The sequence below is a fragment of the Syngnathus acus genome, chromosome 16 (assembly GCF_901709675.1).
Source record: "Syngnathus acus chromosome 16, fSynAcu1.2, whole genome shotgun sequence".
NCBI lineage: Eukaryota > Metazoa > Chordata > Actinopteri > Syngnathiformes > Syngnathidae > Syngnathus > Syngnathus acus.
In genome coordinates this window covers 8,943,058-8,970,078 of record NC_051101.1, presented here as the reverse complement: position 1 = coordinate 8,970,078, position 27,021 = coordinate 8,943,058, and the positions used below count along the sequence as shown (strand labels likewise).

The window sequence follows — 27,021 nt, the reverse complement described above, 5'->3', positions numbered from 1 at the left end:
GAGCTGGACTTAATTCACGTTTAAAAAATAATAATAAATCTTGTGTTAAACAATCCAAGTCTATAAAGTTTCTTAACCACACTTCATTACTTTGTGGCAGTGCGGATGCTAGCTCACTAACTAGAACTAAATCATGTCAGAGTCACAATTGTGCACAAAGTGCTCAGGACAACAAAGTTATTCCTAGCCGTCTTCTCTCTCTCTCGCTCTCTCTCTCAAATCGTTTGCTGAGTGGGCTGAAATTAACGTAACTTTTTCTAAAAGCCACTCATTACACAAACTACTCAAACACTTTTCCCATTAGAATAATCTTTCAGTACGATAGTATTGTATGACCATTGACTAAATATCTGTCCTTCATGGGTTACAGCCAAACAAGCTCAAAGTGTTCAGTTGCATAATTGTGCTGACAGATCTGCAATAATCACAGAAGAGACAGGCAGGACAATAAAAAAACAAACGTAATCCATTTGAAATACATCATTTATGTGCATCCATTGAGTTAAAAACATTGGTTTGTTATTCCGAATGACGAATGAAGGCATTATTCTGAAGCAGCGTAAAACCTCTCACGCTGTACTTTTCTTGTGATTGTGGCATTTGTCGTCTTTCTACAATTGTTGCTGCGCCTTCATAATTGCAACGATCAATTGAGCAAGACACAAAAACATGTTGCGAAATCATTGTTCATGGTGCACAAAAAAAGGGAACAAAGCATGTGAAACTCAATATATCAGATGACTACTGCTAATGTGGCAAATGTCCTCAAGACACAATGTTGCTCCGCGTTCAACCTGTGAGGTATTCCTCGCAAAAACGATCAATTTCCAAGGCACAAGAACGACGTGGCTGCAGTGTTTTTGCTTTAATGCTTGATTGCCTCATTGCAAAAGACCTAACGATACTTTACTCCTCATTGTACGTTTGACTTTGGATGTTCCACATAGGCTGATCATTTGGTGGTGGATTTTGTTACATTAGAGCACTCAGTTACACGTACAGTATTGTCTTACATGTGATGATGGCAATCACTAGAAGGAAAAGAAATGGTCAGAGGGCTGATAAAGACTACCGTCATGTTTTTCGGATTTGAAATTAATAGATATAATTCATTAATTTATATTTAATGATCCCAAGCTGCAAAACTAATATTTTAAGAACAGCTGAAATTTATGACCGGTAGAGGAATGTGGTCATATCCTACATAGTTCTTTAGCGTAGCTACTTTTTTCATTCACCGGAGTTGCAAAAATATAAGTTGACTTTCAACACTAATAGCACAGTTGGTTTTTGAATGCAAAGTTCTCAAGCAATACTGTCATGTATTTTGAGTTGGTTGAGTTTTCTATTCTGGGAAAATATAATACTCACAAAACCATAAGGATATTTGGCTTTCAGGTAAAATTTCAGGATGATTCTAAAATGCACTATAAATATTACAAGTTGACTTTATTTGAGCGATAAAATTTAAAACTGTCCAAATGTTCAACGTTTCGGTATTTGGTAGCATAACTTACTGTTCTCTAACAAGGAGTTGAACGATACAATAAATATATAAAGGAGACGAACAGACAGGAAGTAGGAAGTACATGAAAGAAGTTTGTACGCATGTTGATGGATGCCAGAAAAATGAACGTAGAACGACAGATCGTCTCCCGTCTGGATTTACCGAATGCCTGAACGCGGCAGATTACACAATACATTTCTTGCTTGAAATAGAAATGCTATTTAAAGATGCTGCTCACATTTGAACTTCATAACACCAAGACGACACCTCACAATTGATCAGCGCTGAGCTTTGAGTGTCACAGGGTGTCATCATCTTGTTGCAACAGTAATGCCGAGAGACTGGAAGTGTCAAAGGAGGATGTGGATCAAACATCCATTGAGAAGTTTGCCGTTTAGCTTCTTAACTAGAGAACAGGAACTTGTGCAAAAGGTATTGAACCATCGAACAGTTGGACATGTGCCTTCAAAAATTCAGGTCGAATTAATTTAACCTGCAAGTGAAATATAGGTTTATCGTTAGCGTTCACCCAAAAACCAAATCATTTTTTCTGTGGATTGTATAGTTGATTAAAACTGTTTATATTGCTAACAGGAGAAAAAGTAAACAGAGTGAAATTCAGAATGTTTTCACAGATATCATGAATAAATTAAATATAATTGCTAAATAAAATCAACTTACTACTTCTATAGTAACTGAAATAAAATGAGTGAATGTGTCAGTAATGCCCAATCGTTTTTCACGTTCATCGTATCCGTCCATCTGCTCCGAGTACATTTTGTTCACTGATGTCAGTTTCCAGCTCTTTGACAAACAAGCACGATATCTCAACCTGCTTCTTCATTGTTTCGTGGACCAAAGAGAGGCTACATTCCCTCAGCTTGGGTCTTGGTCTGAATGTTGTCTATCTCCTGCACGTGGTCTGCAGAGATGTGGCCATAGCAACAGAAATCCACCCGGGGGTTGCCATCAGGCCACTAAGCCCAGCCTGGAGATCTTAGCAGAGAGGAAGGAGTGGACGATAAAGACGATTGGCTTGGGGCACGAGTGGAGGTCCAGTTGCTGCAGGAGAACAATGGATACAGTGACATTCTGTACATGTAACATGAAACACAGAGGAAGCAAAATAAACAGGCACATCCCGAGTAAGTGTAAAAAATTACTCAGGCACATCCCAAGTGTAAAAATGACATTAAAAGGTCAACATTTCCCATTGCAACAAGGTTAAGACATTCCTATTAAAACGTGGAAGAACAAAAGACCTTTTATCTTCCTAACAATGGACCATTTCATGAATCTATGACTCACTTTCTTTCCTGAGGCCTGGAAGGAAGCTTCAACCTATAAATTCCCTCTTAAATCGCGGTTTGCTTCTTCCAATAAAACTTTGATAATGACAGCTTTTCTCCAGTAAACCACGGTGCATTAATTATAGTCTGTCTGCATGTTTACACTAGTCTGCTAACAACTTAAAATGCAATCAAAATGAATACGATGACACTGTTTTGGGACATATTGTAAAGAAAAAGGGGATGGATGCTAAACAGTACAAGGGCTGGTATCTGGTTGGAAATCGGCCAATCACAATCGGTGCCCGATCGATCGGAGCATCACCGGAAAATTGAGGTAGCAAAAAAAAAAAAAAAGAAATCCACAACCAGGTTCGGTGTCCACTCATCCCTACAGTAAAAAGAAAACGGATAATCAACCTTGAAGTGCAGGTATCCCTGACTTCAGTCCTCGAGTAGCATCAAGAGCTCCTTGTTAGCGCTACAGTTTTGGCGCCTCAAGCAGAAACGGTAAACACCTGGACAAAGTGCTTGAGTTGACAAAATGTAATTTGAAGTCTGTCAGCTCAAAATTGCTTTGGCAAAAAAAAAACAAAAAAAAAACATTACTTTTAGTATATACTCTATACAGTGTATAGTTCGTTTCAAATCGTTTTATGGACTTTTCATACAGTACATGCACTGAAGTTGTTATGAAAAATGTAAAATACAGTATATTAAGAGTACTTAAGTTGTCTAAATTTAAAGTGGCATTTTTGTCAAGTTGTTAAGTTGCCCATTCTTGATCTATTTTTTTTAATCTGCATAGATCATTTATGAATTTTATAAAACTGTATGAAATCTGTTCAACCTAATTTTGAATGTGTGTGAAGAATTTTGGCATCTGCTATTTCAGAACAATAAACATACTCTAAGCTGTTAAAGGATAGGTTCATGTTTATAGTGCTGAAGCTGTCCAATAACAGTTTGGTGGTGTGTTTTTATGGAGCACAGTTTTTACCGTCCCTGACAAAACTCTGAATATGCAAATTATACGACGACTTCTACACGTACTTTCAAAAATATACGGAAATAAAAACAAAAAATATATATATATACTACAAAATAAATAAGAAATATAGCAAAATAAATATACATATAATTAAATATTTATTATTCAATTATATTTGATACATTTGTTTTAATTTATACTTTTATTTATTTTTGTTGTGGTTGTTTTGGTTCTCTATATGAAAGGATTGAACCGGGTTGTCTTTTAACATAGCTCATATGCAGACCTTCAGTTTAATTTTCAGATGACTATTTTGGTCTGGTTCAGTCCACATCTCTCAACGGGAAAGGTAAACAGTCAAGAGCGGAGACAAATTTAGAAACAGACTGTGTCTGTGCCAAATAATGACAGTAAAGTCAACAAGATGAAGCAAAGGCCCAGCAGATTTGTCTTTCAAAAGTTGAGCTAATGAGCCATCAGCCAAATCCACAAGTGCCTTGGGATTTTGATGAAGCCGTGTTGACAATCACCCCTCATAGCAGAGAATTTCCATTTTTACTGAGCTGTAAATAGGGAATGTATGGAGACAAAACATCTACATTTACATTAGCTAAATCCCATAAACCATGAGGGTAATTAATTTAGTCCCTTTTAGCATTTTCACTGCTGTCTTTCTAAAAACTGTTAGCAAATGAAACCCACATTAATATTCATAGTGTCACCAAATGTTGATCAGGGGATGAAACAAAGTGACGGTTTTCAAAATGAAAATGCCAACATTTCATAAGGCAGTGGCACATGTTCCATTGATTTTTTATTTTTTATTAATCTTGACTGTAATTGGTCCTGACTTATTGGAAAAAAAAATGCTACCTCGACTTGTTACGCAGTGATTGAACCTGATTAAAAGTCTCACAGCATGGGAGTCTTGGGAGAGCCCGCTAACTGCAGCTGATTTTATTTCAGGAGTTATTTTATGAGTGAACTGCAATTTTCCAACATACTGCCGGTTAATGGTTAGTCCAATAAAATACAGGTTAGTATTTTTATTTTCTGTTTGACTTCTTTTCACGGTCATAAAACCTAAACTATGATTGTTGCATGTAAACTTGTCATTTTGTGTTTTTAAAAGAAAAGAAAACACTCACAATTTCCCCTTCCTTTCCTCCAAAGTCCAGGAACAGCATTCGAACTCCATCGTCTGATGACATCCTCAGTTTTTCGAAAGGGTAGGACAGGAGCACTCGGATTTTGGTTGGACTATGGCGTCGTCCGTTGTTCCCGTTCTCGACGTCTTGGACTTTGGGTTCAGCCAACACGGAGAAACCTTGCTCGTAGTGGATCACCAGCCGGGACTCCTGACCCAGGTAAAGACAACCTGAGAGATTTATTGAGAGCATACATTATTTGAGTAAGAGCTTTTTTGTTCTCCATTTAAATTGTGGTTGTAGTGTAAAAGTTGGTTAACTTTTAAGTGACTTTTAATAGTAAAACCTAAAATGACATTAAAAAAACAACTCTGTAAATGATAACCCTCAATTGTTTCTATGAAACGGAAGGAAAAAAGTGAGTGGAAAAGTAATGCAGAAAGTTCTTCCCACTATTAAAAGTTCAAATGTGATGTGTCCACAGTAACAAACATTTCCTTTATTTTTTTTCCCTTCTCTAATGTCCTTCAAAGAAAACAGAAGTGATCGTTCAAACGACATATTTTTTTCATGTGATTCATAGTAAACTAAAAGGCGTTTCAGGGAGTCGCCGTCTTTAAACGAAACATTGCAATAAATCAAATAGCGAGATGGTCCCAGTCATCTTAAAAAAAAAAATTCAACGTCAGAAATTCTGCTTGGGTATGTTAAACAACTGTATAAATGTTGACAGTCATGTTGTTTTGAATTGTACTGAATTAATTTGAGCTTACTGGGGTATTAATTACATGCATAAGTAGATGCAATAACTAGGCTACTTAAAAATATATTACAATAAATAGTTACAAATAGTTAGACCCTGAGCCTCAAGAAATGATCTCCAACTGTCTCTCTTTAAATTAAGATTGGTAGAGTAATCTGGATATGGATGCCGATTTTTTTATGTAATGTAGTCCAAATGCTTCATAAAAGCAACCATAGCTCAGCGCCCCTTTGGAAAGTGTGTAATTAATCACACAGGCTCATCGCCATACTGTATGCTCCATAGTTATTTGTTATGTCACGTTTAACGCTGACTGATTATTTGCCGGCTACACGCACCATTGGGCATCATTTCTCTGTTCAGCAGCACTACAATCTCTCTTTTTTTGCATTTCAGTTATTTTTCACACAACAATGTTGTGCTTTTATGTCACATCTGTTTCACTGCCCCTCAGAGTCCATTGAAGTTCCGAGATTTGAAAATCTTGACATCTGTCTTGGCACACACATAAAAGTTCCCATGCAGTTGTCTTTTTTTTTTTAAAATATAAATTTCTTAAGCTCCTCTCTCTTGACATCATTTCCTCTACTGAGCTGCATGTTTGGGCGAAGAGCCAGAGGCAAGTTATTATCTTGCTATTGTTTACTGATAGCCTGAAAAGGATGTGTATACACTTAATGTGCACGCGCGTGTGAGTGCTTGTCTACAGAGAGCCCATATTTGCGTGCATGCGTGTGTTTACTCAAGTATGTGCACTGCAGCATCTTTTCTTACTAGGATGGGTTTTGTTGACAGTGAAACCTCATCTACTGTAGAACTAAATCGAGCTTCTCGTTTGATCACCGATCTTGTGCGTCACATTATGATTGAGCACAACATGGAAATTCTTAAATTAACTAGTAGTTCACGTCAGCAGATAGTTGTCTTCTACCGCACATTTACATGGAATAATTTAGTAGAAAAAAAAATGCTATTGACATCGTTTTACATGCGACTTGAACCCTTCCATGAGTTTTTTTGTTATTTTTTTTTTTAAATGATAAAAGCACACTGCTGAAAGAATTGGCTCACAATCGCAATCACTACACTTAATGTCACAGTCAATCATAGCCAATTTGTCAGCTACGGCAATTTGCATTTCATTATTTGAGAACCAGAGAACCCACCCATGAGCACCAAACTGCAATTGTTTCTGACTGTGCCACATTGCCTTAAATTATTACGTCAAAAGCATGAGTGGATAATTCATCAGTTGCTTGGATACCAGCGAACGGATTTGCTTCACAAGTTCCGCCTCCCAATCTCAAAGTTTTCCATCATTTGTTTAATGTGAACTACAACCGAGTGCAAAAAAATCTGACTTTGGGAAAGATGTGCTGGAGAAGAATGAAGAACAGATGAACAGCAACAATTCTTCCACAATCCAGCCGGATGCTGCTCAACAACAACAACAACAACAATGACAACGTAACCCAAATTTTTACCCAAATCGGAACGTGACATTGTCGATCACCTTCCTGACCACATATTCTTACATTCCTCTGATTTATTTCTTTAGTGTTTACATTCGGAATCCAGAAGATACTCTCAATCCCAATAAACATTTCTCAAACAGCACTTGAAATAGTACTTTTGCCATGTTTAGTGGAATGATTGGAAAAAACAAAACAAAAAACCCAGTTGATTATTTCTCATGCTGTTGCTAACACACATTTGGACCTTTACATCAAATCCATCAAAGTAATCCAAAACGAAAGCACACATTTCTATAATGATAAGAAGGTCAAGAAATGTGCATTTAAAAGGTTGTGGAAGAAACATTACATTTATTGTCAAATGTTTCTGCATAATAAAGGCAGTTTTTGGCCCACTAGGCTACATATAATATTAAATGTGTGTGCCAGATGCACTTTGGTATATTATTCTTGCTTCTCCTCCTCTACTACACAAAAAAAACCCATTTTGAATTGACTTATTTTGAACATATGCATCTGTTACGCATGATTGAATTGAGGAACTTGCCTATTTCTGTTTTATTCAAATCAATTCAAAGGGCTACTTTTTCAGTGTGTGAACCACAGACCAATACAACGTCACAAAGAAAGAAGTTGAAAAACCCTGGGCAGAATTACATTTCTTGTAGTTGCAGATTTAAAGTGAAACTATCCGATGACTAGCGACACGCACGCACGCACAGAATGAGACAGAGAAAGTACGAGAACGTTTCTCAAGTGGCATCAATGGTCTTTTCTTTCTCTCTGATGGTAGGCAAAAGAGTGAGAGAAATTGTGATGGTCAAGCAAAAGTAGCAGAGGATCTGATGTGATACATACAGTAGATGCTAATCATAATATGCATAAACCATAAAAGCCTGTAATGGGACCACATTGGATTTTACTGTCATGTTTGAGCTTGGAAAGGACATTAAATGATGATGATGATTTTAGAAACTCGCCGTTCTGCACTTAAGGTGTCATTGCAGAGCTGGTAAAATATTGTAATCCTATACGTCCACTCAGAGAAAAAGACATTTGGTAAAACACTATAAGTCATACAGCTATTTATAAATCTGACGACTCCAGCATGCCTCAGCTTTCCTTGTTATTATTTGCGTAGTTAATTTATTTTTAAATGAGCTGTTTACGAACATAAACATGTAAACAACTTATATCTATAATAGATCTTTTTTCTTTCTTTGCCAAAGATTTAAACAAAACAATAAACAAAACTTGACATTCACTATCTGATGAAAAGTGAATATTACATTATAAAGAAAATAAGGATGTTTAATATATGTATAACTTGCATAATTCAGCAGTTAAGAACCGAATGCTGTGCAACCTTTATCTAGTGGAGTCTGTAACAACAATACAACCTGAATTCCAATTGAATGTTTGTTTTGCCCTTAAGGAACATTTGTCCACACTGTGTTAAGCTCTAAGTATAATTTGCATTCAGATGACAAATTCAATTCCTGCACAGGATTTTCACATTGGAAAACTCAGTGACTTGATTCTTGGTGTGTGACTGAAAAAAAAAAAAAGTCAGTCTCAGTCATTTAGCGCAAGTTGAGTGCTGAGATCTTCCCCAAGGAGCTTATATTATTCCGATACTTTTTTATTTAACCGGATTAATTATTTATCATCAGAGCACATTTCACTTGATTTCTTTCTAAATAATGCATGATTGCAGTTCAGCTTGAATTGGCAGCTGTTTGTTGTGCAGTTTTTTTCCCTCCACACATGAAACGATGATACGTGGTTTTTGTTTACCTTTGCCACCACTTGTCCTTGTGTGAACTAAAAGAAATCAATAGATGGAAAAAAAAAACTGTCAATTCTAAAACCGCTACAAACCATGTCCTTCTGTCTAGACAACAATTAGTCATGGCTCTAAATACAATTCAGAAAAGTCACGTTTCCCCAAAACAATATGACTGCGATAAAACACGTTTAGGTGTTTACGTTTTGAAACTGCAGATGTGATCGAACAGTTGCTGTGAGTGCAAACGCGACAATCAAATGAAGCAGAAATGACGAGTTACTGAACGAGCTAAACAAATTAACGAGTAGTATGTGAAGCTGGCATGGAGTGGATTTTACTGCCGGATACAAGAGGTCTGAAGTGAAACTTGGCACTGTGTGATGAGGGGAGGGAGTGGGGGCGGGCGCCCATGGGAGACGTGCAGTTCCCAGGACATTTTGTGCAGGGAGAGAAAAGGGAGGCAAAGAGAAAAGGGGGAGGGGGTACTGTTGGAATTCCCTTGACAGTAAATAAACAATTACAAACACGTAGAAAAATGCCCTTTTCGGCTATAAATAGCTTGTAAACATCTTCCATATGGCTCTCTTCTACCTTCTGTGGACGTTTGTGTTGACAATCCACATGGTGAGCTTGGTTTAATACTTTATTTTAGGCTCGCAGCACTAAAGGCTGTGCGCCACGCATACCCTCGCCTTCTCGGGATGTGTGCTGCTGCAGCAGGCCTGAACACATCTGAGGAAGTGACCTGTGCCGCGTGATTTATTCCATCCTCATACTTCCATGCATTTTTATCTCAATTCACAGAGGATATGTTTAAGGTGACATTCATTTTAAAGAAGCTTTTGATTTTAATATGCAGGTATACCTTGTCTTACAATGTATGCAAATTCTGAGAAATTGCTTGGTTGATTAATCTTTTTTTTTTTTTTTCCGCTTGGCTCTGTGTTGCAAGCCAACGCATAAGTGATGTTTAAAAAGAAAAGCCACACTCTATTGAAGGTATAAGAACACACAGATACAAAAGGAAGCAGATAGTCATGCGAGGAAAGTGGCAAACTGGAGGCGGAGTCAGAGCTCCGGATGTCACTCATCAAGGAAGTCTTCACAAATGCACGACTGTACTGCTATCTGTGTATATCTGTATGACCTTTGAACAAGCTTATTGCTTCACATTCTTTTATGTTTTATTATAAATTACAACTAAAATTTGCAGGGATACTGTGGCCTGGCCTCAAATGTTTCATTATTTCCATTTGTGGCATTCTAATTCATTTCAAAGCAGAGAATTGATTTTTAAATACAGTAGCTATGAGATTAAATTAGGTTTTTAAGTCAAGGTACCACTGTGTATATACATTCACATTCATTGTCAGTGTGACGGCGCTGTACTCACTGGTACTGACTTCTTTGATCATCTCGGCTGATGCGTGACAGCCGTTGACTATTTGTCGAGTCCACAGGGATAAATCCTTGCTGGTTTCAGCTCGGAAAAGATGAGTCTCGATTCCAAGGCGAGTGCCGGTTCGAGTGGCAAAGAAGAGCTCGGTGCCCGAGTAAGTGGACCCCGTGTCAGGCCCAGAGTGCACCAGACTGGGGAGAACACAAACAGTCCAATTTGAATACACAGTGGAATTTGCAAAGACAAACAATCTGTTCCGAGACATTAGCTAACTTACAAGATGTTCTCATTTTAATCCAAATTTTCCCAGTGGAAGTAAATGAATTTCTTCCAGACTTAAATTATCTTCATTTACAGGCTTGCTGATTCCATTTTAACATTCTTAACTGAGGGAGCGAAGCTTTATTTAATTTAATTTAATTTAATTTAATTTAATTTAATTTATTTATTTATTTATTTATTTATTTATTTATTTATTTATTTAACAAGTGATGGCAATGTACATTCTTACATCTCTGGCAAAGTGTACATAGCTAGTACATGCTATGACCGGCAAAATTGCATGGCTCATATTCTCCAACAAAATATATGTCCAAGACAGCATTAAAAATATGCTGCTTGATAAAACAGACGGGGACCAAGGACTGTCTGAATAAATAATTTGTGAAACTTTTCAAAAACACAAACACCTTGAGGCTTTTGTACATTACCATAAATCCTCCAACCATAAATATTTACACAGCAGCGCGTCACGAGCACGTTTCGATTGTGTGGATGTGAAGATGGACGCACCGCGTAGCTAGTAGAGGATACGTGTGTGCTGGACTCTGCCAGGCTTCCTTGCTCCGTGGCAGGCTGTCATAGAGCAGCAGGTCTTTGTCCGTCACCACCACCAGCACAGGTTTCCAGCACTGCTTCTCACTCTCACTTTGCTGCACAAATAAACATCACACAGTTGAGAGCACTGAGTGATCCTACTTGGGATCAATAGCGAATTGTGAACATGAACATTAAAAGATTGAAGTTAACACGTTATTCTTGTGTTTTCTATCAATTTATTTTCTGGTAATAGGTAATACTATATGCCAGACTTCAGACTTGTACAGATTATGGTCAGGTTGTGAGTTCAGCCAGCTGGTCCGGTACTTCCCCCTTGACCTTTGTAATATGAGCCTTGCAATATGTAAGGATGTTCCTGGACAAGTTCTGACTTGATTAGTTATTTGGACATTTCCACAACAAATCAGTGTGTTCAGTTCCCACTCAGTGATGATGTGATGATGAGTGTGAAAGGTTGTCTGTCCCATTAGCAATATCAAAATTCATTCATTCCGTAGTTTGAGGATTGTTTTTAAACACTGGAACAATTGCTTCAAATGTTTATCTGTGCAGCCGTCCACTAAACCTAATGTGAATTTTGAAAATGTCACTGACTGTGCAAAGTACTGAAATTGTTCCTTACCAAAGTTACTCAAGCACAAACTCAAGCAAACAGAGAAGTAATGTTTATGGAATACAAAATTTGTATAACTGTGTTTATATGCAGACCTAACATGATTTGTTTTTCTCTTTGTTCGCAAGTCAATAACCGAAATGGAATGCCAGAGAAATGTGATCCATTCGGGGATGTGTGATGGAAATGCAAATTCATTTCTGGTGTTTGTGCATAGGTACATGATTGAGACATTTCCTTTCACGCAACCCCCATGCTTCAGAGAAACCTCTCTTGCATTTCCTTCAGAAGCCACACAGTTAATCCTTTACATCGAGAGCTCCCGTATACATATGCCACACGTGGATTGGTATTTTCCGTTCCTAACTATTCTCATTATGAGACTTTATCTGCAACCTAGCTACGGAATCCTAAGCTGCTCTTTGAAGATCTGTCTTAGCCAATCACGTCGGAGGATTTTTCAGGATTAAAGGTCACCTTTTGAACATAATGAGAATTTGTTGCCAAGTAGCAATAATGGTTAGAATTTAATGATGAAATATTGCTAATGTTAGTAGGATACAATTGGACAGATCATTAAGGTGAGTGCAATGTGATTAGAAGCTTGCTAGGTGCATGTGGACGTTTTGTGTGTGGAGAAACAGTACACAAAACCCACTTGCATCATTTCTGGTACACACCTGTAGATTCTAATATTAAGATTAACCATTTGGATTAGGGGTATCCAACTCATTTTTGTCGCGGGCCGCATCGTAGTCATAAATTCCCTTGGAGGGCCATTATGATTGTCAATGTCTTCTATATACAGTATAGACTACAAAACAAACTGATGAATAACTAGTTTTGAAATCAGAGACTAGTAAAAACTGTTCAAATATTTTAAAAAAATGAATGGTAATAAAAATTACAAGCAATATCTAATATAATGTTTTAAACTGAAGACAATTTATAATTTAAGTAATGACACAAAGTTGAAATTTGGCTTCGCGGACCACGTAAAATGATGTGGGGGGCCGTATCTGGCCCCCGGGCCTTGAGTTTGACACACCTATGATTTAGACGAACCCTAAGACTGTGCCGTATTTTTTACCCAATTTGTGCTAATGGTATAAGAGCCCAATCCTTTCAAAGAAGTTGGTTATAAAATGGAAAAACAAGTTTAGAAACACACCTTAACTCACACCACTCACACAATCTTAACTCAAACTGCAAGCACAAAAACAACCCGAGATTGATCCACGGGTGATGGCTAGACAAAACACGATGTCGACTTCCGAGAAGCCACCACATTACACTCGCTGCTTACCTTCCCTGCCAGCCATCCCAGGTGTCGGATCTCTTTGCTGCCAGCAACCCCTGACCTGGTTGTGTGATGAATCACCTCGGCTAGTGCTTGCTGTAATGAGATGCCGTGATCATTTAGTACGTCTACATAGAGTACATTCCTTATATCGCGTATGCTATAATTGCTGTGGAAATGGGCGACAGACCTGAGTCAGTGTTGATGTGACAGCATGCATTGTGGAGAACCAAGTAAGGGCAGACGGCTGGTCTGGACAGCGCAGTACCACAGTGTGTCTGGCGTCAGGGGAGTGCAGCTCCACTTGTCTGGAGAAGGCAATTTTAGCATCAAAGTGAAGAAATCAAATGGCATAGTACAAAATATGATTCTTTATTCTCTCTATATCTTTTTTAGCCTGAAGCCCCAAGCCAATCAAATGTTCTTGTTTTACGTTGAATTCTTAACTTCTTTGATCCTGGTTAAAATGCAATAAAGTTGCCGTGCTTTACAAAACCTCTGCGGGCCATTTCAAACAAATAGGCGTTTCTCTCTAAATTTCCTTCACTAATCTGCTTTTACCGTAAGGGAGTATTTCTGGCCTCCATAGACATGCATCTATGGAATGCTTCTGGGCTTCAGCGAGCTGCTCTTTGATTGTGTGCTCAGTGAATGTGAATTTTTAAAAGAAAGGGTTCTTTCGCAGGCTTCATGGTGCATAATGTAACACGGCGCCATTTCAAATTGTTGCCATCATTCCTGTTCAATCCTTTAGAACAGTGGTCCCCAACCTTTTTAGCGCCACGGACCGGTTACGTGTAATATTTTCGCGGATAAATAATACATTTATATAAATAACTAATACATTTATAATAAATATATAGATATCATGAAATAAAATGATACGATATGGCCCCTACCCTAACTCTAGCCCCAACTCGAGCTCTAACCCTAGCCCTAACCCTAGCTCTAACCCTAACTCTAACCCTAACTCTAAACCCAACCCTAACCCTGGCACTAACCCTAGCTCCAACCCTAACCCTAGCCCCAGCCCTAACCCTAGCAGTAACCCTAACCCTAGCTCTAACCCTAACCCCAACCCTAGCCCCAACCCTAAACCTAGCCCTAGCCCCAACCCTAACCTTAACCCTAGCTCTAACCCTAACCCTGGCACTAACCCTAGCTCCAACCCTAACCCTAGCCCCAGCCCTAACCCTAGCAGTAACCCTAACCCTAGCTCTAACCCTAACCCTAACCCTAACCCTAACCCCAACCCTAGCCCCAACCCTAAACCTAGCCCTAGCCCCAACCCTAACCTTAACCCTAGCTCTAACCCTAACCCTAGCCCTAACCCTGGCACTAACCCTAGCTCCAACCCTAACCCTAGCCCCAGCCCTAACCCTAGCAGTAACCCTAACCCTAGCTCTAACCCTAACCCTAACCCTAACCCCAACCCTAGCCCCAACCCTAAACCTAGCCCTAGCCCTAGCCCCAACCCTAACCTTAACCTTAGCTCTAACCCTAACCCTAACCCTGGCACTAACCCTAGCTCCAACCCTAACCCTAGCCCTAACCCTAGCAGTAACCCTAACCCTAGCTCTAACCCTAACCCCAACCCCAACCCTAGCCCCAACCCTAAACCTAGCCCCAACCCTAACCTTAACCCTAGCTCTAACCCTAACCCTGGCACTAACCCTAGCTCCAACCCTAACCCTAGCAGTAACCCTAACCCTAGCTCTAACCCCAACCCTAACCCTAGCTCCAACCCTAACCCTAGCCCCAGCCCTAACCCTAGCAGTAACCCTAACCCTAGCTCTAACCCTAAACCCAACCCATCACCCTCAGGGAGGTGTATGGTTTTATGGGGCAGCACACGCGCAACTGTGTTGCAAATTTTTCCAAGTTAAAACGTTTTGGTCCCACCGAGATTTGAACTCAGGTCGCTGGGGTGAAAGGCCAGAGAACCAACCACTACACTATGAAACCCTTGGTTGACTTGTAGGGAAGATACGTATATTAGGTCGACACTGTGAATGTGAAAGTTCTCAATTGGCTTACCTGGTAAAACATTGGGAAAAAAATTAATGGTTTTATGGGGCACATGAGCAACTGTGTTGCAAAATTTTCCAAGATAAAATATTTTAGGTCCCACTGGGATTTGAACTTGGATTGCTGGGGTGAGAGTCCAGAGCACCAACCACTACACTATGGAACCCTGGCTTGAATTGCAGGGAAGGTACGTATATCAGGTCGCCATTGTAAATGAGAACGTTCTCAAGTGGCTTACCTGGTAAAACATTGAAGAAGAAAAAAAAAAGTATGGTTTTATGGGGCACATGAGCAACTGTGTTGCAAATTTTTCCATGATAAAAGATTTTAGGTCCCACCAGGATTTGAACTTGAATCGCTGGGGTAAGAGTCCAGAGCACCAACTACTACACTATGGAACCCTGGCTTGAATTGCAGGGAAGGTACGTATATCAGGTCGCCATTGTAAATGAGAAAGTTCTCAATTGGCTTACCTGGTAAAACATCCATCCATCCATCCATTTTCTGAACCGCTTAGTCCCCACGGGGGTCGCGGGAGTGCTGGAGCCTATCCCAGCCGTCAACGGGCAGTAGGCGGGGGACACCCTGAACCGGTTGCCAGCCGATCGCAGGGTACACAGAGACAAACAACCATTTGCACTCGCACTCACACCTAGGGACAATTTGGAGTCTTCAATCGGCCTACCAAGCATGTTTTTGGGATGTGGGAGGAAACCGGAGTGCCCGGAGAAAACCCACGCGGGCCCGGGGAGAACATGTGGTAAAACATTGAAGAAGAAAAAAAAAAGTATGGTTTTATGGGGCACATGAGCAACTGTGTTGCAAAATTTTCCATGATAAAATATTTTTGGTCCCACTGGGATTTGAACTTGGATTGCTGGGGTGAGAGTCCAGAGCACCAACCACTACACTATGGAACCCTGGCTTGAATTGCAGGGAAGGTACGTATATCAGGTCGCCATTGTAAATGAGAAAGTTCTCAATTGGCTTACCTGGTAAAACATTGAAGAAGAAAAAAAAAAGTATGGTTTTATGGGGCACATGAGCAACTGTGTTGCAAAATTTTCCATGATAAAATATTTTTGGTCCCACTGGGATTTGAACTTGGATTGCTGGGGTGAGAGTCCAGAGCACCAACCACTACACTATGGAACCCTGGCTTGAATTGCAGGGAAGGTACGTATATCAGGTCGCCATTGTAAATGAGAAAGTTCTCAATTGGCTTACCTGGTAAAACATTGAAGAAGAAAAAAAAAAGTATGGTTTTATGGGGCACATGAGCAACTGTGTTGCAAATTTTCCCATGATAAAACATTTTAGGTCCCACCAGGATTTGAACTTGAATCGCTGGGGTAAGAGTCCAGAGCACCAACCACTACACTATGGAACCCTCGGTCAAACTGCAGGGAAGGTAGGGGGAAACTTGTCACATGACCGGGACGCGCGTCGACCTGAATTAATTGATCGTCGATAAAAAAAATAAAATAAATTCCCTGTGCGGCTTGGCGGCCCGGTATCAAGTGACCCACGGACCGGTCCCGGTCCGCGGCCCGGTGGTTGGGGACCTCTGCGGGAGAAGGAATCATGTTAAAAAAAAACATCTAGGACCTCAAAGGTGTTTTCCTATATACAAGTGATGATTAATGCAAGCGTAACATACAGCCCACAGCTGAGGACAAGACCAGACGTGGTAAGTATCGAGCAAAACAATATGTGGATATTTGAGTGAGAAAACCTGATTATGTCACACCCCCGAGCTATGCCAGTCTAACAAATATGTCTCGCAATAAACATCCCACCACAAAAGAAAAACAAATCAAAAGTACACACCACGAAGGTGTTATGCTTGGAGCAACAATGATAAGTGGGAAGCAAACAGGGAGGAAATGTTTAGTTTCGGCCTCAACACTCGTCAGTATGAGTACAACTGCATTCCTTATCTGCTGTGTTTACTATGTCGAACTCAATAGTCATCTATTCAGGTGCTCCCGTGGGTGGTTGAATGAAACCTCTCCCAACCACATGTGGTTTGGCTTTCTCTCTATTCCCTTTTTATACACACACCTGGCACAGGAGACCTGGAAAGGCCCGAGAGAATGTGATGAATCTGCAATTCACCCAGTGGGACACACCACATACTGTACATCCGCTCCAGGTGTTACTTGAGGTTAAAAATACTTTCGGTGTTCTCCCGCTCTATTGTGGCTCATAGATTGTACTCGTCAGCATACTCACAGACGAGCTGCTGTCTGCCACAGCTCAAGCCAGACACTCGCACAGACTTGGTGATGTCATTCATTACCAGGCACAGTACGTACGTACGTACGTACAGTAACTAGCACATAGAGTCTACAGTATGTACAATTTTCTATTCATTTTATGCGTGCAAATGTTTGCGTGGGTTTAAAGTGTGTTTGGATTAGTTGGAAATGTATTGAAAGCAAGCGAAAGGGTTAAACTGTCAAATAATATAAGAAATAAAATGGAGGACACAAAAAGAGAGCAACAAGAAAGAAAAAAAAAAGTACCAATAAGTAGCTATGAAAATTTAACACCTGCATCTTTTGAAAATTACATTCTAGAAAATGTGGAGGCTCAAATACAGCTTTTACCACCAAGCTGTGAAATGCATTTGTCACCCCACCCCCAAAGTAAAAACTAATGAATTTACCCGTTGACACAAAAGTGCAAAATAATAAACAAGAACACAGTAGATAACATACAACCATACCACAATACAAACATCTGTACACCGAAATACTGTTGTAACGTTGGCACACAAAATTACGAGTTGGAATATTGACCCCGAATTCTCGTATAAACTACAGAGCGGTCAATTGCAGAATATTGTCAAGCCAGTGAATGTTTAACCACTATGATGCTCTCAAAGTGTAATTGTAAGTCAAGTGAGCTTTGTCAAAGTGCAGCTAAGAGCGCCATCGCAACTTTTCCGGGGCGTGACAGTGAACATTACATTTGGTTGATTGAGAAAAAGATCTAACATGATTGTTCTAAGCATTCCAGATCATTTCTTATTGATCTGATGCTATTATTAATCTATAAAAGCGGCATACTTTATACTTTTTTAGACTAAGACACTAAATACTGCATATTCTTCACCTTAGATGAGAGTCACTGATCTACAGGAGCAGTTAATAATTGTGTCAAAAATTTAATATAAGTATGCACATGAGGAGGAAATGAGCGTAAAAAATTAGAATTAGTCAGCTACCTGTTGTCTGGATCTGCTGTGGTCATGGCTCGGGTTACGTAACACATTTTAAGTGGAATGCATCTCCTATCGCCTTGCAGGGACAAGGAAGGCTGAGGATGAGGAGGAGTTTCCGGGGAGGAAGGAGAGGTGGTGATGGGAGTGCTGCCGAAACGCGGCGACTCAGGTGGAGGGGTTTCCCATCCGATCTCAGACACAGGTGAGCCCTTTTTGACATACGGCGTGGCCTCTCGCATGTACTTGACTAAACAGGGAAGAAACAGCAACAATGTCAGGGTTACTGCAAATGGTAAGATTTACAGTATGAATTATGCACACAAAATAATTGAGGCAACACGGGAGCACATCTACCGCATCGTCAAGGGTTCTGGGGTTGAATCATAGCTAGAAATGTTCTCTGTCGAGTTTCCTCACATACCAAAAAGAAATAATGTTGGGTTGACTGAAGACTCCACAAGTTAGGTAGGCATATCATGATATTTCCTAATAAGTGCATGAACTGTGAATAAAAAAAGGAAATGAGACCTCAAGAGAAATACTGTAAACCACAGACCAAGCATGATGCTTTAAATAAAATGCAAAATGAGAACATTCAATCACTCCAACTAAATATAACCTTGCTCTTACGGTACAAGGCTCGACAAAGAAATCTACGCTCAGTGTTGATGAACACAGTTCGTTCTAGAACAGCAAAAGACAGATCAAACACAGAAAGAGTGACACAGACGAGACGTGCATATTTCAAGTAAGGGCTCAAATCCGCCTATATCTCACATTCCGAATCCTTGGTATGCTTGTTATGTGGAACAGACATATTCCGCTGTACTTGTTGTGTATAATTGGCAGATGGCCGCTGGCATTTGGGATCCAGCATACAAAGTATTGTCAAGAGAGTCATGGTGAAACGGTAACAAGCCTAGCCGCCAACCTGTGGACGACAACAAGCAGGCATTTGCCACTGGAATCGTGGCTTTATGAGACTGTCCACAATGGCCCACCAAAGACGGCGTTTGCAAAACGAGAATAACTCACTGAGTCACATCAGCTATGTCAGATTAGAGAGCCAAATAAGGGCTGATTTATTCTAGCGGATGGTAAAAAGATGGTACATGATAAAGACCTCAGGTAATCTGCCATATCTGGGACGTGACAACCGTGTCGTGCTTATTTCTTCATTCATGATGACAAGCAACCTTGGAAAACATAAAATATCTAAGCTCATATGTGTTTAGTCCAAAAAATGTACAAAGCAATTGAAACCGGGAGACAGTTCTAAAAATGACCCAAATCAAATACATGTGGTATATATTTTAAATCTCCAAGCAGATCTGATGTAATCTCATTAAAGTGTGGTCACAAATAGAGCTGCAAGTGTTCCTTTCATTGGTGAAAATGGTTACACTGTGCATGTCTGTGTGTGCATATTCCCACAGGTCCTGTTTCTGTCAAAGCACAAGCTCTGTGCCAGACTAGTATAAAAATGGCAAGCAGTAAGAAGCAAATACAGTGGAACCTTACAATCACCTCCGGGATGTTTGCAGTTTGGAAGTCAAAACTAATCATCCAATTGAGGTCAAGTATATTTGTAAAATTGTTGGCACGTTAAAACGTATCACTTTGACGGGCCATGTGAAAATTCAAACAATAGCAACAAGTAAAGACTTCTAACCAGTGAGTTCATCATACATTGCGACAGTTTGACATCCAAAATTGATATGACATTTAGAGCAGGTTTTTCCAGAAATTTATGGCGGGGCTCGGAATTTTACGAGTTCTTTAACTGCTTCTGGAGATCGTTTGCACAAATAGCCTTTGCCAAATTGTTTCTCTAGTAACTACTCTGCATCTCATTTGGAGCTCACTCTTACAGTTCTTCTGATGAGTGACAGCCTACCACCAGCGACCAGCTGCTCGGCCCCCATTAAAAACCCCATTCGCTCGTCAAAACCCACTTCACTTGTTAAACTCTACTCAACCCCATCCAATTATACGTTTTGTAAATACGACATTTTATTTCCTCCGACGCTGAAGAGTGTCAACAGTAGCACCAGTTGTGCAATGACTTCATCAGTCTCATTAAATTGTTTTTCTTACAATTGCTTTTTTTTTTTTCTCTCGAAGTTGAGGGGACCTTCCATATGTTCTGAAAGGGAATTTTAATTGGTGAGCAAATGTAACGGATAAAGGAGAAACGTCCACTCATTAGGCGTGTGACGAGTAAGGTAAAAGTTGAAAGGAGAACAGAGAGGAGGCAAAACATTTTTTGGAAAAGTCTCCTGTGAGTGCAGAACGAAAGCTTCTCTTGTAAGCAGGTAGCTGGCTATATCGCAGTAATACAAGGCTTTACTCACTTTTCACAAGACCTTCACAGCTACATTTCAGTATATTTGTTCCAATTTCAGGAATCTTTCCTCTGAGATTGGCCGTGGTGTGACGTCACCTTCACCTTTAACAAGAACATAATGAAAGCTTGTCCCTGCAAAGTACCTCACATGAACAAAGAGGGAAAGAATAATGACATGTCATTTGTATGGAGGAAATGCACGCTTAAGTGCAGGCAGGAACTTAAGAAGCTTCGGACATACTGTAAGAACCACAAGGCTGGCATCAACACATGTGACCATGAGAGATGACTATAAAGAAGTCTTTGACCAAAAAAACCCCCCAAAAAACCCACATACGAATTGGAAACAAAACAGACAAGACACAGCTGCTAGAAAACAGCGCCAAAGTCCAATCTGATTCGGTGACTGAAGAATCTACCAATGAATTGCACATTGCTGTTTCTTCTATAAGGCACCAAAAAAAAAAAAAAAAAAATCACCATGATTGAAAAAAACAAGTTTATTTTAATAGTCTGGAAAGGATTGGCACTCCCCCAGTTCCTGTTTTCGCCAAAGGATTAGACACAAACTAAACGCTTCCAAGTGGCTCTCTCCAAGGAGGCCAACTGGAACAGCTGTCACTGAATCTCTAAAGTCATTCAAACAACACACTCAGATCAACTAAAATGTTGGCATGTGAAAAGATCCCTCAGCTCAGACAAGAAGAACCAAAGAAGTCCTCTCTAAATGTTTGGAAGCTTAATCGACCTAGAAGTATGAAGATGTTTAGATTGCGCTGACAAAACTATTAAATTGGGGAAACTGTGTCATGTTCAATGAAACCATTTTGTGTTGGCCTGAAGAATAAGCAAATGAATACAACTCTTGAGTAATGAAAGTGAAGCCAACAGACTCCTTGGTTCTTCTGTTTGTGGGAATTTGAATGTGCATTCATCCAGAAGAACATTTCTACGATCAGAGGTCACAAAAAGAGCAAGCCCTGTTGTAGTTCAAACGTTAGAAATGCTTGATGGGGGCGAGGTCAGGGCTCAACTCAACTTTACATAATTATCATTCCGAAGGAGATTTGCTTTTCAGCTGCCGTCTACGTATGTTCAGTTGGTGTTCCGATGACGGTATGTCAATCGTATACCTCAGATCAAGTTTTAACAAAAAAAAATTCAAAATTGGGATCGTGCCTAACAGATGATTTATGAATCAGTTCAGTTCAAAAGTGATGAGTCTCAGGACTCCCAACTCATCAGAGGTTTTACTAAATGACAAACCATAACCCGCTTTTTGGGAATTGCATTTCCATCTGTAACAACCGAACTCCAACGCCGACCTCAATTCTCATTCTCACGGCGAGCTGCTGATTAGTAAGCATCAACACATTACAAAGACGCCAGTGGACTTGATGTCTCGGAGATGTTTTTCCATTCCAGTGAATCTGGCATAAAGTTTTCCCTTCAAGTATTCTACTGAAGTTACGTATATAAGCCTTCGGATAAGAATGAGTCTTCGAGTTTTGTAACAACCATTCCAGGAAATTGGGTCAAACAACAAAAGACATAAGAACAGTGATTACACCTGGAGGCAATGGGAGTTTGTCTTTCTCTTATGAAGCATCTCTGAAATCGGCTTGGTTGTGTAAGCGTACTGTACATAAAGCGGGGGATGTACAATTCCATTGAGTATTTTCAGGACAACAACGCTATTGTCATTAATACCATCATCATCCACTCTGACTCAGAGATGGCTTCCTCACTGGAGTCTCAGACGTACACACGCACTGTGACTGGAACATCGGTCGAGACGACACTGACAATAACGATACAACGATGGGCACACTAACGCTGCCTCATCACACTTTTCAGGTGATGACAGGCCTGGATTGCTGGGTGGCAAATCGAAACGCTTGGAGGCCACTGACTCATGTGCTTCCTGCTCAAGTAAGGCAGATGTTTTGATTAAATTCTTCTTTTTTTTTTGTCTACCTTCCTATGCAGGAGACGGTGGAGTAGCTGGATAAAAAAAAAAAGAAGTTCAAACTATCAAGATATATACATACCAATCAATTGCAAGTGTAGCTGTGCACCTAATGCACTGCTTAGTATTCTGTTCCTTGTTTTATTCATTGCATGGGTTGTAGAAGTTTGAAAAAGAAATTAGGACGATGATATAGCCTCAGTCAGTATTAAAGACCTTTCGTTCTGTTAGTGCTAGAGCAGACAGGAGATCCATCAGTACAATTTTATTTTAGTTAATAAATTTGTGATTTTTTTGTAAAAATAACTGGTTATGTTGATGTAGCAACTTGAACTGAGAATTGAAGAACTGGAAATACTTCGAGTAATCCCGAAGGGGGTTTGATGGGGGTGAGGTCAAGTCCCTGCACGGGCCAGCAATGTTGTCCCATACCAAACTATTCCAAACATGTCTTTATGGCCCTTACTTTATGCAGTGGGGCAAAGGCTTGGTAGAGAGAGAATTATCTTCTATCTAAAACATTGTTTGCTGAAGCTAAACCATGAGGCGTGTCCACAAACATTTGTCCTTATGGTGTATATTATATTTCCTAATCAATTATTTGCTCACACAACCTTCAGCACACAACTATCGCTTTTCGCTAACTTTCTTTCCATCTGCTTAACAAGATGAAAAGATCGCTAAAAATAGACAGAGACGTCCCACCTCTCCAATCGGTTTCTTCTTGATTTCTCTCTCATCCTAACTGCTGTTCTCCCGTTTCAGAAAACGATTTACAGTAAGGACTAAAGTGGAACTGTGGGAATATTACAGATCACATTTTTCATTGGGAATGAAACATACACGCTTGGGTAAATGGTTGAGCGCCTTCCAGGTTCGCACATCCACTCAGTGTGCCACAAAGTTCATCTACGTATCACTTTCTTTTCCTCCCTCATTATCCCTCCTGCAGCTTTGCTCTCCACTCTTGGTCTTTCTCCATCAAAAAAAAAATCACAATTCTGCTCCACGCTCTCCCCCGGTCCCACTGCTTCGCTCCCTTTGCTTATTTTTCTTATCAATTCTGCTTTTCCCCTCTGCAGTGTATTCCCCTTGTTCCCCTGGGAAGGATCATCACTGTGGACGTGTGTGTGTGTGCATGTGTGTGTGTGTGTGTGTACGCACACTACCACGTGAGATACTCGTCATTCAAGAGTCCTCATGGGAACAGGAATATACTCAGAAGTGGGCACTTATATGATCCATTTTCCTGTGCCTGTGAGTACGTGTGCAAAATGATGTTCAGCCTTCAGAGTAATCTACTATCAGTGCAATTTTCATCTTCTAAAAGCAACTGTTTATGTCAGTAAACTCGCGGCTGCATGAGTGAGTGAGATAGCAGGAAACTCACCTTATTTCAGCTTTGCATAGAAAAAAAAGCAGCAAAGGGAGTTGGAACATGGAATGCCTGGTTACATAAGAGCCTTCCTAGAAATGGAAGGCATTCTTTTTTTTTTGCGCCAAATAAATGCAGTGGCACCTCCAAAGGCAACTGATAGATGACGTCACACCATGATCGCCATGATGGAGGTTTTCGGATTCTTTGATCATATGAGTGGTAACTAACCAACCATTTCTTAGCTCTCACAAACAAAACAAAAATCACATGATCAAAATCCATCAATAGGTTAAATGACTCGAACCGTCACCATCAAATCTTTTGTACCATAAAAACTAGCGTGTTAAAAAACACAAATGTTCAGTTATCCAAAAAGAAGAAAAACTACATTAAAACAGGTACACACAAGTAGTAGCAGAATATAATCAGTCAATCTGAACTTTGCTGACTTTGATTTCAGCAAATTACAAACTGATCAACCTCTACTGCTGTGAAGTGACAAAAGTAGTTAAATTGCATTTTGATTAGATATATGGTCAAATGTTATGCAACCATGACATCAAATACAAGAATAAGTCTAAAGAAAAATGATGGAGCTCAACACAAACAAGCAATTTCCATGTCCTGACTGTTGTTATTAATCAGCTCCATTCAAAGTGTGGGAAATAGATTGCATGGAAGTGAGAATTTTGTCCAAGGGGCTTAGTACTCAGTATGGCTGCTGCTTTTATTGTATTCATCCAAACAGGGTGTGATTTATTGGCTCTCCAGGAAGCCAAATGAATGCAATCAACTGGCAGGGAGAAATATTCAAGACTTATATTTTGCATTTTTGAATTTTGTAAGCACACGCATTTTTCTTGTAAATTTAAAAACTTGAGCTTACAAGTGTTTTGGATGCTTTTCTTGATGTGCAATCATGTTTGCTCTCCTGAGAATTTTTGGTAGAAGAGTCTGGGGTCATGGTTGATAGAGTTTTTTGCTTTGTTTTTGGCACTCCACGCACAGCCGCCTCCTCTGCATTTACACTTCGGTGCACGTTGAAGGTCTCACGAGCTTGACGTAAAATTATGACACGAGGGAAGCTCTGCGATGACGGCAATTGGTGTACCACAAATTACTAAAGACAACATATAAAGCACATGCAAACACAGCCTGTATAAGGTGTGCCATTGTTGAGACGATGCAAACTCATCTTCGACTTAGCTAATGTTGAGCTGTTCTTCGGATCATTTTAAGCAGCTGTTGCTGGTTGCAACAAAGTTGTGCACACCATTTCTACACGGTACACAATTATTGAGCTATCAATTAATCAACTAATTAATTCACATGTCCAGCTAAAACGCATAGTTTGCAGGTCTGGGTTTAATGCTGTCATAAATATTCTGTAGCATGGCAGTATAGCAGGAGCCTATTTCTGTCACTCAAAGTGCAGTTTAGGTCTGGAGTCAATCCCAGCTGACTTTGGGTGAGAAGACTGCCAGTCAATTTCAGGGTGCATACAATGAATTAACACTCATATTCATACCTGTGTGCAGTTTCAAATGACAATATTCTCAGGGAGAACGTGCAAAATCCACACAGGAAGGCCAGAGCCAAGTTTCAAACCCAGAACCTTAGAAAAGTGTGTTTGAAGATTGGACACACGGCCATTTGCTTGTCAAAATTGGCTGTAACATGTTTTTCTTCTGACCAACTAATCATGGAATAATGCTGAGCTCATCAGTGGCAATCACCGTGAGGACAAACTGTATTTGAACGCTAATTGGTCAAAGAAAGAGTTCCATAATTTAGGTTAAATCAGCCACTATTGTTGATTCTGCAGGACCTGGGCAGATTAGATTGATAGAGGCATAAAATAGACTATTTTAAAGCTCCAGTCTACATGTACTGAAAGCAGTGGAGCCAAAATACATGCTATGAAATGAAAATACTTTTAAGAATAAATAAATAAAATGTCATGGAACAAAAATAGAATTTTGGTTGCAAAGTAGGTCAGTAGGTAGGATAGTGTTTGTCTTCCACAACTGAGCTTCTTGTTGCAGCCACTCACCACGTCAATCAATGCTTACCTTCCAGAGTCACGTCCTTGCCAGCCCGTTTGAGCGCCTTCACCGCCTCGTCGTGGCTCGCGTCCCTCAGGTTGAACCCGTTGACGGACAGGATGGCGTCCCCGACGTACAGCGCTTGCGTCTGGTCCGCAGCCAACCCCTTGAAGATCTTACTGATCAGGATGGGCATCTTATTCTCCCGGCCGCCTTTAATGCTGATCCCCAGTCCACCGACGTCCTGCTTGGTCACCTTGACGCACCGTTTCCTGTTGGCGATGGTCTCCGGCACCGGTTCGGGCAGGTCCGGCAGCCTCGGACCATTGTTGGAATTGTTGTTGTCAAGGTAGGATCCATTGGTGACAACTCCGTTGGAGTTGACGCCGTCGTCCTCGCAGCTCAACGTGAGCGCCTCCTCGTTTAAGTGCGCCCAAACTTTGTGCCAGCGAGCCCGCACGAGAACCTCCACAAATCCACTCTCCTGCACGCTCGTTAAGACTACGGCCATGTTTGGACCATGTCTTCGGCACACGTCTTGCTTGCACCCGAGCTGCCGGACTTTGACCCGCACAACTTTTCTCCACGCGACGCCGTGCGAGCAGCACGTATTTTGCGGAGCACGCTTCCACAGGTTCTCGTCTCGGCGCGCGCGTGTTTGTGCGCGTGCATGTATTTGTAAGTGTATGTTGGGTGGAGTTTGCTGTCCGCTATCAGACCATCAAACCTCCGCGACCGGTGTGTGTGCAACGCGTCAACATTTTGACACACACCTAAGAATAAGCAACCTCAAAATGAGCGCTTCCTCATTCGTGCCGTATTATCGTCACAGTGACGCAACATAGCATACTAATGTACTGTCTAAAGTTAGACTTGCCATTTTCGATCAACCATTATTTAACAATATCAAA

The 27,021-nt window shown here is 40.4% G+C and overlaps 1 protein-coding gene across 1 annotated transcript; it reads right to left on the bottom strand.

Moving 5' to 3' along the window:
* Positions 1-298: 298 nt before the first annotated feature.
* Positions 299-27,021, bottom strand: sntb1 (syntrophin, basic 1). Its single transcript, XM_037273643.1, has 8 exons — positions 26,138-27,021; positions 18,375-18,618; positions 13,305-13,422; positions 13,121-13,210; positions 11,154-11,293; positions 10,356-10,552; positions 4,936-5,165; positions 299-2,569 (listed from the first exon to the last, which is right to left on the bottom strand). Exons 1-8 carry the CDS (start codon positions 26,619-26,621, stop codon positions 2,477-2,479), a joined length of 1,596 nt encoding a protein of 531 aa, XP_037129538.1. The 5' UTR covers positions 26,622-27,021; the 3' UTR covers positions 299-2,476.